This window comes from Eschrichtius robustus, chromosome 15 (genome assembly GCF_028021215.1).
Source record: "Eschrichtius robustus isolate mEscRob2 chromosome 15, mEscRob2.pri, whole genome shotgun sequence".
Taxonomy (NCBI): Eukaryota; Metazoa; Chordata; class Mammalia; order Artiodactyla; family Eschrichtiidae; genus Eschrichtius; species Eschrichtius robustus.
The window spans coordinates 24,925,799-24,941,525 of NC_090838.1; the positions used below are offsets into that span (position 1 = coordinate 24,925,799).

General features: G+C 51.0%; 1 protein-coding gene across 2 annotated transcripts in view; it reads right to left on the reverse strand.

Moving 5' to 3' along the window:
• The window catches only part of GALNT14 (polypeptide N-acetylgalactosaminyltransferase 14), a 222,974-nt gene that overhangs the window by 22,625 nt on the left and 184,622 nt on the right, over positions 1-15,727 (reverse strand). For both annotated transcript variants that reach the window (XM_068564337.1, XM_068564338.1), the window contains exons 7-9: positions 12,861-12,948; positions 12,006-12,090; positions 9,371-9,474 (exon numbers count right to left, since the gene is read on the reverse strand). In XM_068564337.1, the coding sequence (XP_068420438.1) occupies positions 9,371-9,474; positions 12,006-12,090; positions 12,861-12,948 (277 nt within the window). The remainder of the gene's footprint in view (positions 1-9,370; positions 9,475-12,005; positions 12,091-12,860; positions 12,949-15,727) is intronic.

Here is a 15,727-nt window from a genome sequence, read left to right on the forward strand (position 1 = left end):
CCTCCGGGGCTGCCTGACGCTCTGTCGAGGTGCACTGGATGTCCTCAGATGCGGTATGTCTTCTACCCCATCAGCATCCTCTAATAGCCCTCTGCAGGCTGCCTCCTCTCCTCTGCCTCTAAAACCATCCTTCCTCCTCGTTTTCCTGTGTCTGTGCTTCTTTAAAACATCAGAGTATCTCAGTTCTGCATGGGAGGAAAGGACTCTTTCATTTATTCCTGGGCTGGGCTTTGTTTGGTCCTCCCTCAGGCAGTAACTTATTAGTCATCCTAACAACCCCACACACGGTTGTGGATGTTACTTTACAATGCAGAAGCAGTCCTGATAGGACAACTGACAGCGGGTAGCTGGCATCTGAAGCCCACCTCCCCAGCTCCAAAACTCCTGCCCTTGCCCCGACCCCACCTCCCCCAGTGTGAACACACACCATCAGCCAATGCGGCTGTGGACACGAAGATCCTGACTGCAGGGCACTCACAGACGAACCAGAGGCCAATGTATAACCAGCTACCTCATCCACTCCTTCCTCCAGTCCTGACACCTGCCTGTCTCAGCTCTGCTTCTGGCCAGCTGATGCTGCCCATAGAGGCTGCAGCCTGAGATGCAGTAAGAGCTTCTCTGCTCTGGAGTCCAGACTGTCGTAACCAAGATGACCTGAGACACGTGCCTTGCTGTGCCTCGGCCAGAGTCAAGGCAGTCTGGGTGTTGAAGCTTGGAGTGTTCAGATCAGTGTAATGACTTTCAGGTGCCACAGTGTGGAGTATTCAAAACCTAGGACATATCACTGTCCTACCCTTAACTACACCACTGACGTCAGGATAACAATGTGTATCCTCCCAGGACTGCAAGCCAGGTCCGGTGATTCACAGATTTGTGCTGAAGCCTCTGGGAAAGGCTTGTGATCCCGAGGTCCAAGCAGTGGGGCCGTAGACCGAGGTGTAAAGCAGTGGGCCTTCCAGGTATAGCCCAGACCCTCCACTTGCCATGTCTGCAGTTCCTGCAAAGTCATTACTTTCTTAAGTGAAGGAGCAAAAAGATGATGTAGGGAGTTTGTGGGGAGCTCTCACTGAGTCAGCACCCGCATAATCTCCCTGGTGATGAATGGCACGCAGCCCCAAATCTGCTCGGAATTCCAGGCAGGGAGATGTGTAATTATTCCATCCTCACTGGGGGCGCTGTTGCCTTCTTCTTTTCTTTAAACTTCAGATTAATATTTGGGAATAAACCGCCCTCCCCCAGCCTCTGTTCTCAGCTCTTTCCTTCTCAGCTCTTTCCTTCTATCTCCTCACCAACTCATCCGTAGTTTTACCAGCGCTCATAAGCCCCCAACCCTTAACCAGAGCCAGCGTCTACCTGACGAGCCGTGATGGGGGACAGGAATTCAGGGGAAAGGGGACAGCTTCCTCCCCAGGAACCGAATCACAGCTATTCCTCCTTGGCCATATAGGTCAAGTTGGAATTTCCTCTGATAGCCTGGTTTCTAGACAAAGGCAAAGGGAGCGTTAGACATGGGCTCCCCTGAAGGCAGTGGGCCTGTTTTAAATGGCACCTCATGGACTGTATACAGACACATATTGTCTACACGGCATTATCCACTCTCCCTCTGGCCGAGTTGAAATCCAGTGAGGACAAAGGGATTGGAGTGGAGAGCGATGAACAGTAAGAGACAGCCACTCAGTCCACACAGATAAATGTGGTGACAGGGACCTTTCCTTTCAAGAATCTTTACATTCTCAGGGCCACCTGGGCTAGAAAGCTCTGTTATTATTTTTTAATGAGTACACGGACTCGAGTAGAGGCAATCTTACTGGGCCACAAAGGATAACCTTGAACCTATTAGCAAAATTATGCTTCGCACCATCCGGGACGATCAAGGTTGCATCCAGGTCCCTGACTTCTGAACAAGCAGTAACCACAGGCCCACCCTGGTCACCATGGGCTGTCCAGCTGCGAAGGTCACGGCGGCACCCTTTACCTCGCCATAGTCCCTCTGGAAAAGGATGGCCTTGAGGGACCACACCTGGGCCTGGGGCTTAGCAAGCAGCCCCACCTGCGGGGGGAAAGATGACTTTTCATCAGACTTGGATGCTCTTCCCAGATGAGGCCACTTCTCTCATCTTGAGCCCCTGAGCCTGGAAAGGGTGAGGCCAAAAGAGAAAGCGAGAGGGACCCACTGTTCCCGCGGGCATGACACAGCGCTCCTCTGACAAACCCGCTCGCCCGCAGCCCGAAGGCGAGGCAAAGCCACTGCTCGGGGCCTCATTCGTCTTCACAGTGGCCCTGGGAGCGTGTTTCTATTGCTGCCGTAACAAATTACCACACCAACCTAGCGTGGGTTTGGTTGGGCCCTCTGCTGAGGGTCTCTCCAGGCCGCGATCAAGATGTCAGCAGGATCAGGTTCCTTTCTGGGGGCTCTGAAGCTTTCGAGTTGATTCAGGTTGTTTGCAGAAGCCAGTTCCTCGCAGTCGCAGGGCTGCGGTTCCCTTCTCCTCGGCTGGCTGTAGGTCAGGGGCCCCTGCTACATCCACGCTGCCCCTCCCTCTTCACACCAGTGGCAGCCTGGCCAGTTCCTCCCAGGCTGCGAACCTCTCTGACTGTTTCCGCTACATTTCCTCTGACTCCAGCCAGAGAAAGTTCTCTGCTGCAAAGGGCCCACGTGATTGGACTGGGCCCACCTGGATACTCCAGGCTACTCTCCCAGCTTCAGATTCAGGAGCCTTAATCACATCTGCAAACTCCCTTTTGCCGTGTAAGGTAACCTCCTGACAGGTTCTAGGTGAGGAGATGCTCTCCGTGACCAAACTTTACTCAGGCTCGCCCTCTCTCTGACTAGGCGTGAACTGTTGTTCCCTACCCTCGTCAGGCCTGCGTCCCGTTTTAGCAAGAATTCTGCTAAGCCGGTTTAGAGAATCCATCCCCCCAGGCTGCCCCGGCCCCCAAATCTGATTACCCTGGTAAGAAACCTTAGGTCAGTGTAGCAGAATTCCCCCCACTTTGTTTTTAAATTAAACTTTTAATGTTGAGATGATTGTACATTCACAAACAATTATAAGAAATAAAATAGAGACCCTGTGTACCCTTCATGGTTTTCTCTAATGGCACTGTCTCGCAAAATTATAGTACATGAATTTAACAAAGATATTCACATTGATACAATCCATCAATCATATTCAGGTTTCCAAGTTTCATGTATATGAAATTGTGTGTGTGCATGTGTGTATTTACCTCATGCAATTTTATCACATGCATATGTCCATGTATTCACCAGTAAAGACACAGAAGAGTTTCATTACCACAAAGATCCCTCATGCTACCCTTTTAATCACACCACCTCTCTCCTCTCCCGTCAGACTCACCTTTAACCCATGTTAACCATTACTATTTCCTTCATAATGTTGTCACTTCAAGAATATTATCACCCCCACTTTTGATGTTCCCTCTTAGTAATTTCCATCCACCGCCCCCCACCCCGCTCCTTGGATCCAAATCCCCACCTGTTCTTGTTGTATTTGGAGCTGAGCCCCATACCCCCCAGCCCTGCCATTGCGATAGCCTTGACACCCATTGTGAGAGTCCTGAATAAAGTCTTTCTTACCATTTTAACAAGTGTCAGAATAATTTTTTCTCTAACACGGGGATTAGGGCGGGGATGTATTTTGGCGGAGGCCCTTCCCCTACCATGGGGATCACTGTCTCCACTTTAAAGACTTAGAAACAGTGAGGTAAAGCAACTTTCCCAAGGACACACAGCTAGTGATGACTGCAGGATTCAAATGTAGGCCTGTCTGATTCCACAGCCCATGTTGACACACAGGAGTGTGCCTGCCAAACCTGACACAGCCTGATGTCCTTGACAGTGTTCTGGGGATGGGGGAGCTGGTGGTGGCAGCTTCTCTCTGGGACCCTCATCTCTCTCCTCAGCTCTGTCTTTTGTATCTGCTATGCTTTAGAAACCCCCCATTTTAAATCCAGAAATCCCATACTCTCCTTTCATATATGTGCCAAGGCCTCCATTTTGGAAAGGCACACCTCCTACCCCACCACTTACACACAAAAACACACACACACACACACACACGCACGCACACTTTTACTGGGCAGCAGGTTCCTTTCACCTCTAAAGACCAAAAGCTAAAGTGAGTAGACGTATTAGATATTTTCCATGTATCCTGTGTTATGAAAATTGGAGTTTAAACATCCAATTTTAATGCAAAGCAACTTCTGAAAAATAAAAGGCTAAAAGCCACATTTCCCTAAAGCCTGTTGCTATGCTGAACTGCAGATGTAATTATCAACACTTCAGCTCCTCTTAGAAACGCTTTGTGCGAATGATTGCACCAGGGTCGGGCTGCTCGAGTGCATAGCGGGGGTTGGCTTTCAAGTGGCCGCTTGGGGCCGCTCCCAGCAGATGAAAGTGAGATGGGCGGGCCAGGCAGCGTGCCACTGAGGATGGTCCCGGTCACCCTGGCCAGAGCCTTGTCCGGTGATCTCATGGACTTCTGTGCTGTGAAATCAAGTCAGTGCAACAAAGGCAACTACGTCTGGAACACACAGAAATCCCATGTCTTGGGAAAGGAAAGACATCTTTACCTGCCATTGTTATTCTCCACAGGCTCTGTTTAATGCATGGAGACTGATTTTAAATGGAGCCTCAGAGTTGTGTACATGTGGTCCTTCCCACCCTGAACCCCCTTCCTGGTCAGTCTCCCGCTTTGAACACATATTCAGCAAGCAGTTTCCACTGCTCCAGGCATCAAGGTCGAGAAGTTGGATGAGTGTTCTTGTAGGTGGAGGGTGGAGGGCACAGAAGAAAAAACAGACAAATACAAGAGAGGGCCCAGTACCAGAGTGGAGAGGAAAGCAGGGTGCTGAGGGCAGTGGGCAGAGGGTGGGCAGGGAGGGTGTCCTAGTCCTGGGGGAGGCCAGGCAGCCCCAGAGCTGTGATCTGTGGCCATTCGGCACTTGGTGGAGGATGGAGGCTGGGTCTCTGTAGACGGCTGGGCGTGTCCGGGCAGCGCAGGAGGGTCTGTCAGTGCCTCTGGACTGAAGGCTGGGGAGGTGGGCAAGGTCAAGGAATGGTGTGGGCCTTGTCTTTAGGACAAGAAGGGGCCACAGGGGGTGCCAGACCCGGGAGGGTGGTGAGATTGGCATTTCCAAGAGCACTTTGGCGGGAGTGTGTGGGGATGGCTTTGAGGGGAGCAGACTGGAGGTGGAGAATCCTTTAGGAGAGTGAGAGGGGGATGGACATGAGTGATGCTGAGGGGAGAGGATCTTCAGGACTTGGAAGCAAGGGGCCCTCTTGCCACACACTGGAGCTGGGATTTTTTACTCTGACATGCACATTCCTTCACCCCTCTTCACCATCTGTCCTTTGCAGGTGGACAAATGGGACCTAATCAGACTTATAAGCTTTTGCACAGCAAAGGAAACCATAATAAAATGAAAAGACAACCTATGGACTGGGAGAAATATTTGCAAACGATGCGACTGACAAGGGCTTAATTTCCAAAATATACAAAAAGCTCATACAGCTCAATATCAAAAAAACCCCAAACAACTCAACCAAAAAAGGGGCAGAAGACCTAAATAGACATTTCTCCAAAGAAGACATACAGATGGCCAACAGGCACATGAAAAGATGCTCAACATCACTGATTATTAGAGAAATGCAAATCAAAACTACAATGAGCTACCACCTCACACTGGTCAGAATGGCCATCATCAAAAAGTCTACAAGTAATAAATGCTGGAGAGGGTGTGGAGAAAGGGAACCCTCCTACACCGTTGGTGGGATTGTAAGTTGGTGCAGCCACTGTGGAGAACAGTACGGAGACTTCTTAAAAAACTAAAAATACAACTACCACACGACCCAGCAATCCCACTCCTGGGCATATATCTGAAAAAGATGAAAACTCTAATTCAAAAAGATACATGCACCCCAATGTTCATAGCAGCACTATTCACAATAGCCAAGACATGGAAACAACCTAAATGTCCATCAACAGATGAATGGGTAAAGATGTGGTATATATATACAATGCAATATTACTCAGCCATAAAAAAGAATGAAATAATGCCATTTGCAGCAACATAAATGGACCTAGAGATTGTCATACTAGGTGAAGTAAGTCAGACAGAGAAAGACAAATATCATATGATATCACTTATTTGTGGAATCTAAAAAACATATATAAATGAACTTATTTACGAAACAGAAATTGATTCACTGACATAGAAAACAAACTTATGGTTACCAAAGAGGAAAGCGGAGGGTGGGGGAGGGATAAATTAGGAGTTTGGGATTAACATCTACATACTACTTTATATGAAATAGATAACCAACAAGGACCTACTGTCTAGCACAGGGAACTATATTCAATATCTTGTAATAACCTAGAATGGAAAAGAATCTGAAAAAGAATATGTATGTATATGTATAACTGAACCACTTTGCTGTACACCTGAAACTAACACAGCGCTGTAAATCAACTATACTTCCATTAAAAAAAAAAAAGCACTGCATGTTCTGGCATGTAAAATGCTAAAAAAAAAATCCAGAAATGACTTTTAAAGTGCTGGGAGCTGGCTATAGTATGATGGAATGTTGGAATTGGAGAAAACAGTGTTTCCTGTGATAGCTGTCTGCAGTGCTTTTTTTGTGATTTAAAAACTTTTGTGATGGATTGTAAAATGTCTCTCCCACACCTCTCCCGAAGCCCCTCCCTACTTCCCTGGTCCAGTCAGCACTTGGTGATGCCAAACCACTGGGAAACCAACAAGAGGAGATCACCCTGGATGTGAGCAGGTGTGCGTCAACATTGCTATAAAGGGAAGGTACTGGTCGGTTGGACCAGAATGTGACATCATTGAAAATAACATGCTGCCTGCATCCACACGTGGCTGCCACGGAAAGGAAGGGTCACACATACTTTGTGTGGGTCAAGAGGGCAGAACAAGGCCTGACTGATGGAAGCTGGGCTTCGACTTAGAAGAATTTTCTAACAATTGAACACAAAAATTCTCAGCAACAGAACCTACCATACTGTGAAGCAGCAAACACATCATCGTAAGTAGCATTCGAGCAGAGATTGGATGACTGCTGTCTATCAAAAGGGCTGCAGAAGCTCTATTTACAATAGCCAGGACAGGGAAGCAACCTAAGTGTCCATCATCAGACGAATGGATAAACAAGATGTGGCGTGGCACATATATACAATGGAATATGACTCAGCCATAAAAAGAAATGAAATTGAGTTATTTGTAGTGAGGTGGATGGACCTAGAGTCTGTCATACAGAGTGAAGTAAGTCAGAAAGAGAAAAACAAATACCGTATGCTAACACATATATATGGAATCTAAGAAAAAAAAAAAAGGTCATGAAGAACCTAGGGGCAAGATGGGAATAAAGACACAGACCTACTAGAGAATGGACTTGAGGATATGGGGAGGGGGAAGGGTAAGCTGGGACAAAGTGAGAGAGTGGCATGGACATATATACACTACCAAACGTAAAATAGATAGCTGGTGGGAAGTAGCCGCATAGCACGGGGAGAGCAGCTCAGTGCTTTGTGACCACCTAGGAGGGGGGATAGGGAGGGTGGGAGGGAGGGAGACACAAGAGGGAAGAGATATGGGAACATATGTATATGTATAACTGATTCACTTTGTTATAAAGCAGAAACTAACACACCATTGTAAGGCAATTATACTCCAATAAAGATGTTAAAAAAAAAAAAAAGCGCTGCAGAAAGGATTCAATGTACAGGAATAAAGGCTAGAGCACATCAGGAAGAATCATGAGAGGTACTGTGAACGTTAGGACATCTGATGGGCTCTGCCCAGGAGAGAGATCTTGTCCCCCTTGAAAATGTCAAGGGTGTACCCAGCTCCAAGTTCTCCCAGGCTGGTGCAGGCAGATCCCCCCTCAAACCCCACCCCAAAGACCCCCATGGCATCCCAGGACTGAGTCCCAGTCAGAGGATTTGGTTTGGTTTGTGGGAACTGGGATTTTCTGCTTTGTTTGCCGAGCTTCCAACCTGGCCCCCACATGGCAGGACACGGACTTTTCTGATAGATTTCTCTACACTGCCCAGTTTAGGAGAACAGATGCTGTGGGTCAGGCCAAGAGCCATAAATTTCCAGGAAATAACTCTTAATGACTGAGGAAGAAAGCCATAACGCATCCTGGAGACAGGGACAGGAGAAAACAGGGGCAGAGGACAATGCACGGGATTACCGCTAAATGCCAGGACGAGCCCCATGGATCCTTCTCCTGGCCTGCGCCACTGCTTGGGGAGCCCGTGCCAAACACGCTCCCCGGTACCCAGAAAGGGGAAGGGGCCCTGACACCCCGGACTCTTCTTCTTCCTCTCTTGCGGTTTATTTTTTTATTTTTTAAATATCTTTATTGGAGTATAATTGCTTTACAATGGTTCTCCTGCGGTTTTTCAACAAATAGTTACTGAAGCCTCCTTTGTGGCAGGCACCATACTGGGCAAGGGAGATAGCCGTGAACAAACAGGCCAAATCCCTGCCTTGTGCAGCTTATATGCTGGTCATCTCTTAGGTCTCACCTGCTGGAGGGAAGAAATGGCAACTAACGTGTATTGTGTTCACATGGTGCCCAGAGGTTTTACAGACTTACTTGAATGGATTTCCACAGCAACCCCCAAAGCATCCCTGTGTTACACTTTTAACACACGAGGAAACTGGAGGGTCAGTCACTGTCATCATCTAGATGGGATGGGTCTCCGGCTACTTTCTCCTGTATCTGTACATGGCAGCCCTACACCACTGTGGCCACACCTGGCCATCTGTTTACACAGTTCTGGAACACGTAACCCAGCCCCTCTCCCCCCCTCCCCCACTGCTTTCTCTGTGCGAAAAGATAAGGGCTTCTGTAGCATTCACCCAGACCCTCCTCATTAACCCAGTGCCGAGTGCTATACGCCTAGACCAGCCAACAGATGTGATCCAGATGTTAATGGCGTTGCTGTCCATCCTCCTCCTCATCCTTTTTATCCCCAGTCTCCTTCCAACTCCAAATTCCCGTGTTCAGTACTCCCAGCTCAAGCCTGCCTCTGGCCCTCAGACTTGGTGCTCCTCCTTGGTCTTTCCAGCTTTTGCATCTCAACTTCCCCCTAATGGTCCATCCGGGCGTGTTTCCCTGGTCTGCAGCATCCATGTGGCCCCATGGATAAATCCCCTCCTTCCCTCCGCCCTCCCAGCAACCACTCCTCTGGCGCCCCATGTGGTCTTCCCCCAAGGGAGTGACCCGCTCCCCATCTCCCTGGCCCTCATCCCAGGCACATGTGGTCCAATGACACGGAGACCCCCGCCCTAGCCCCCGGATGCAGAGACAGCGACTCACCGAAGTTCTCCCCGCCCCAGATGTCCATGTCCATGTCATACTTCCCCAGGTAGTCGAACCAGGATTTGTCCATCACGAAGAGCCCTCCAGCTATGATTGGAGTCCTGTGCGTTTGGAAGGAAAAGCAGGAGGGTCAGTCGCGGGAGGGGGGCTGCTGCCTGTTCTTCTGTCCCGGTGGTCCTGACCTCGAGGCCATATTCTTCCCGTTTCTGCCCCTCTTCAGAAAGACTGACACATTGTCCACTTGCCTCACACAGGAACATGCCCCAGGGCTTTTCCCTTTGACCGTAAATCCCCTGACCCTGCAGACAGGCTAATATGCTCGTCCGCACACCTCCTGTGGGGCAGTCGGGATTTGCTCAGAGACCCGGCTGTTCGGAGGGCCTGGGGAGCCTCCCCCCGGCTTCTCCCACAGGCCCTGCCCAGCGGGGCTCTCCCAGGAGCTCCACGACAGGGAGCGGGGACCATGGGCCACTGACGAGGCAGAGAAGAGGGGCTGCGGCAGCACCTGTGAACAGCACGTCCATTTCTTGAGACTGGACTCTCTCTTCTTTTTTTCCCTCTCTTTCCTTCTGCTCTAGATTGAGTTATATCCCCCGGAAAACATGTTGAGGTCCTAACCCTGAGTACCTCAGAATGTGACCTTATTTAAAAAGAAGGTCTTTACAGAGGTGATCAAGTTAAAATGAGGTTATTAGGGTGGGTCCTAATCCAATAGGACTGGTGTCTTATAAAAGGGGATATGTAGTTGCAGAGGCAGACATGCACAAAGAGACGACAATGTGAGGAGACACAGAGAGAAGACGGCCCTCTGCAAGCCCAGGGGAGGGTCTGGCACAGCCCTCAGAAGGAAGCAAACCTGCCAACACCTCCGCCTTGGACTTCCAGCCTCCAGAGCTCAAGACGGTATGTTTCTGTGGTTTAAGCCACGCAGCCTGTGGTACTCTGCTGCAGCAGCCCTAGTAAACAAACACGCCCTCATCTTCATTCTCTTTCCTTGGAGTCCTCTCCCAAGCTCCCCTCCCCTTGACCACTGAAAGAGATTCCAGAGAAGCCACTTGGAAAGGAAAGGGCTGCAGAGTCCAGCCAAGCAACCCGATAAGCACAAGGACGCATGTCTGCAAGAATCAACAGCTCGGGTGGGGTGGTGGCAAGCCCTCCGGGACCTGGCCCCTCATTCAGTGGGTCCAGAGGGCGAAGGGCGTTTTCTTCTATGTCAGACAGTTAGTTGACGGGGAGCAGGTCAGAAGCTCAGTATCCCAATGCCACGACACCCTACTATCCTCTGGGAAACACTTGTCCTCTGATGAGCAGAGATATTCCCACAAGAAGAGAACCTGCCCCGAAAACCCTACTCCTGGGACAGAGAAGGGAAACCCAGAGGCAGCTGCACCATCACCGCCTTGTCCTTGATTTTGTCCAGGTCCACTGCCACATCAGACACTTCTGGCAGCAAGTAACCGAGGCACCGGTGTGTGCTGCATGGCCCTGAGGACGGTGAGAAGGCTCTGCTCTCCCTTTAGGAGCGAATGGCACTATCTGGCATGCCACGTGGCTCCAACCTCCCTCTCGGCATCACTCCAGATCATGAAAGCTGGAGGAGGGAGGAGGGGCTGGCAGGTAGATACGACAGAGGTCCCACTGCAAAGTTCTCCCAATTCCCACCGTTTGTCTGAGTGTCACCACTCAGTTCTTCACAGCTCTTTGAGTCTCAGTTTGACTTAAGTTAGTTCAATGAAAATGATCAAACATTTACTCTATGGCAGGCCCCGAGTTGCCCCTGAAGAGCCCAGAGTCCCCCTGCAACCCCGGCAGGAGCAATCCCCGTCCCGTGGTCTTCTCTCCACATCCTCAAGCACTTGCTGGCCTCCTGACGTTGCACTGGAGGCAGGAAAGTTTTAGCTTGGAGGTTCCCAGCAGGTCTGGGACACGTGCACCCTCCAGTCTTGGAAACACTGAAGCCGCACACACGATGCAGACACCACTGGGTGGACCCCTGTGCTCTCCTCTACGCCGAGCCCTCAGATGGGCCGGAACCCCAGGCGGCCATCTGGCCACTGTGTTGTGGGCCACAATGGGGTCTGAAAGTGAGAATGTAGATGAGGACAAAGCCATCTGCAGCACCGCAAAGGCAGCCCAGGGCTGACGCCCCTGTCGTGTTCTTGCGTGGGACACGGCAGTCGCGTGTGTTAGTACATAGCAGCGGCCATGCCTCGAGAGCAGCCTCCGCTTACAGCAACGGCTCACTCAACCCACCTGGGTCGAATCCTGACATCCAGCACCTGAGGGCTAAGGAACCATCTTTTCCCTTGTCAGAAGCTCAAACGGGACCATCTGGGACCCTCCAACGCTTAGCTGGAAGCGTAAGTATTGACGTGGCATGTGCGTGGGTGGACAGCGCTGGGCAAGTCCTCAGCACAGGTCTCCACCGGCCCCCATCCCTTCAGCAGAAGTCTCCACGAGGATGCAAAGCTCCTAAAATAGGGCAAAGGCGGTGCTGGCCTGGCAAAGGGTTCTCTTGGTTTCTGCCCAGTCGTTTGAGCACCTCACATGGACTGCTTCCCTATACCACGTGACAGTGGGAAGGGCCAAGTGGTTATGAATCTGCCCGCCCCCAACCCTTGCCCTGACTCACCTAATGGGCTCAGTGGGGTCCAGGCGCCGAGCCTTCTGCGCTGGTGTGAGCTGCTCCCATTGGAAGTGGAGGCTCCAGTCAAACCCTGAAACACAGCATCCGCGTGGCTGACTTGGTCTCTCTGATGTACCTGCAGACCTTGCTCATTCCGTCCCTTTACTAGAAGCTCAAGAACATACCCAGTTTCCCAGGTGGTCCCAGGGATAACAGGTCTCACCTAAGCGGGTCGGCAACAGAGCTTCCTGATTTCCCTTCCACGGCTTCCTTCTTTCTCTACCCCCTACTGCCTCTCTGAGCCTTCTCTGCTGGGCGGACTTAGGGAACAAAGGGCACAGGATAGAGTGGGAGTTGACAGAGCCCAAGAGTGGGACCCAAGGGGGACACGACAGACAGTTATGGAGTGTGGCCCCTGGCCAAGAGTCTCGGGAGTGGGGGCGTGTAAGCAGGAGGTCTGTGAGGGGCTGAATCACCCCAAATCCATCTTGAGGAGCCAGCACTCAGCCCTGGGCAGAACTGTGGTAGGCCTCGAGGAGAGGGAGGCACCCAATGCTGAGATGCTGGAAAAATTCAGGCCCCACATTGGAGGGGGGCCCTTGCTTCCCTCGAATCCTCAGGCCCTGGAGTGACCCCATGTTGGAGCTAGAGCTCAGGGGGCTGGGAGTGACCTGCCCCCTCCCCGGCCCTTCCATTCACAGTGCCCATGGTGAGGGCCACCCTGGAGCTATTGACATTACAGGATACAGGGCTGGAGGTTCCAGACAAACCACTAGGAGATTTTTCTCACTTTCCCCCTTGGCAGCAACGACTAGGAGAAAAAGAAAGTCCTTACTGGGCAAGGGCATTAGCCCCACTCACCCCCTCTAAGTTCCGTGGCCGACTCGATGTAGTTGAAGGTGTCCAGGTGGATGATATCGATCACGGGGCACACCACCCGCGTGTAGTCCTGCAAAACAGAAGGCCTGCAAGCTCAGATGGCGGCATAAGGGAGCCAGGCCGGGGCTCGGTAGGGCCTCGCCCTGGGAGGGCCGGAGACTGGGTTCAGGGCCTTGACTGAGAACTTTCCTCTCTGGATCTCAATGTTCTCATCTATAAAATGGGCCAACAGACACGTGACCTCTCTAGTTATGATGCCTACAATGCTAAGAGCCTTTCCTTTACTCCTGGGCGCCTTCTCATGGCCATGTAGTCATGGTGGAGACACGGGGAGGCTGGCTGGAGCATGCTGCACACTGAGAAAAGGGACATCAGGAAGAAGGGGAGCCCTGAAGTCCTTCAGTGCCACGGGGCTCTCAGGAGGCAGAGGACACAGTCAGCCAGGAAGGTGGCCTCGAGCCTGCAGCTCCAAGAAGCAAAGCCACACCTCCACAGTGGGAATTTCCCAATACTTAACGTCTATGCCTGTGGTTCACGGGCAAGTTGATGCGTAGCATCTCCAGAAATTCCTAACTTCAGTCGTCACCTGTGATAATCAAGTCTGTACCTCCAGCCCTGACATTGCTCCTCACTTCCAGACTCGGGTGGATCCAGTACACCGCCGGCCCCTCCATGTGGACGCACACAGCCTTTCAGTGGTGCCCTCACCATCTTCTCCCCACACACGCTCCTTCCCTTGGTTCCCTATTTCCGTCAACATATCCCCCCTTCCTCCCCAGCACTAACTTAAGAAGCTACACCTCTGCCCATCAACTGGATCAATCCTGCCGACTGTAACTCTAAAACTGCTTTTCTGAATGGATGCTGACTCTCCCTTATCCCCTCGAGCCTGGCGAACACGGCAGTGGACTCCCAGCTCCTCCCCACCGTCATCTCACCCCTTTCCCTTTCATTCTACAGGTGGCTGACAGAGTTGTCTTTCAAATCTCACTCTGTAGCTCAACAGCTAAAAACTTGAATTGCCTTGAAGATAAGGTTCAAACTCCTTAGCCTGGCATCCAAGACCATCAAAAACAGGCCTGTTTCTAGCCTTCCGGCCTCATTGCTTGCTACTTCCCCCAGGCTATCCCGCTGATAAGCATCAAAGTCATCCAGGGGACAGTTTCAAAATCTTCAAGACAAATCCACCAGTTCTTGGGGGCCATCAAAGCATTGCATATGTTTTTAAAATGTTCCTTGATTCTGGATGAACACTCCCGTACTGGCATGCAGGAGGGGAAACTGGGCTCCCATGGGCAGGATAATTGAGCTGTGACCAGGAGACTCAGTGGCTGAATGGGAATCCAGCAGCTGGGAGGAGACAACAGGACTGGGCCTACAAGGCAGGACCACTTTTCCAATCCTTCGCACCTACCACCCCCGGTCAGCATGGGCAGGAACTTCTGTTTCTCTTGCAGTCATTTAATTTCCTGGTTCAATCTCTCCCATAAATAAGGCCGTCTTCTAATTTTAAGCTCAGATTCACCGAGCACCCGCCTTGACATTCACAGACTTAATCTGGCCCTTGGCCTCCACACACAACTCATCTCAACAGTGCCAAGGTGCCTCTGAAGCCAGCTGGCTCCCGTGGAAGGAAATGCTCATTTTCAATGCATTGCTTCCCCCTCTGGGATGTGCACAGATGCTTCCTGTACAGCACCTGCCCAGCTGCCACAGTGCCCTGGGGCCACTGTCACCATGTGTCCGTGTGTATATACACACTGCATGCATGCACAACCATCCACCACCCACACCAATATCTCCACAGAGACACACCTCAAAGACATTCTCCTGACTTGAATTCTGAAATGTTCTCAGAAGTTCAGAGACTGATCTTCTTCTGTGGGTCTGACAAAGTCCTCTTTTTGCCTTTGTCTGCTGAGTTTGGGCCTCTACAGCTTCACTGAGTCTTTAGGTAAAAACCCTTGTGCCATAAAGGATTAACCTAAAGATACGTTTAGCCCTTGCCCAACTCCTGAGAGGTAACTTCTAAGCCCTTGGCATGTTCTGCCTATAAAAGTGTCTCTGTTTACCTGGGACCCTGGGGTTACATCAGATAGACTATGCTAAGGATGAGATTTGTGGTGACGGCCTTGGGTCACGTGGTGCCAACTCAACTTGACCTCTGAAGGGGCATGGAAACCATGGCGGTGATTAGCCACGTCTATGTGACTGACCTCCAATAAAAACCCTGGACACCAAGGCTTGGGTGGGCTCCCCTGTTTGGCAACACTCCGTGCATGTTGCCACACACCCTGGCTGGGGGAAGCAAGTGCTGCCCGCACACCAGCACTGGGAGGGGACAACTGCACGATCGTGCCTGCAACTCCCCCCGTGCACCTCTTCCCGCTGCTGATTTTAATCCAGATCCCTTGGCGGTAATAAACAGTAACCTTGCGTGTAGCATCTTTGCCAAGTTCCCAGTCCTTCTAGTGAATTATTGAACCTGAGGGTGGTCTTGGGGACCCCAAACTGCAATCCTGTTTTTTTTTTAATCTTTCCTCAATATTTGGAAACTGCAAGGCAAAATAAAATGCTGGTTGCTTACCTTGGCCACAGGCTTCCCCAGAAGAAACCCATGGGCTCTGCCTCCAGGGCTATGACAGACTCTGGGGTACTCTTCTGTAAGTTCTGAGGGTTTCTGTCCTTCCACAACTCGGGTGTGACAGCTGCTTGGCTCAGAGTCATGGAGGCCAGATAGGCAGAGAGGGATGTTTGGGGCTAAGTGCTGTGTGGAGCCAACCTTAAGAGGGGGCTGCAGGAGACGTTAGACATGACCCCTCGAAGACAGGACACAAACCTCCCTGAGT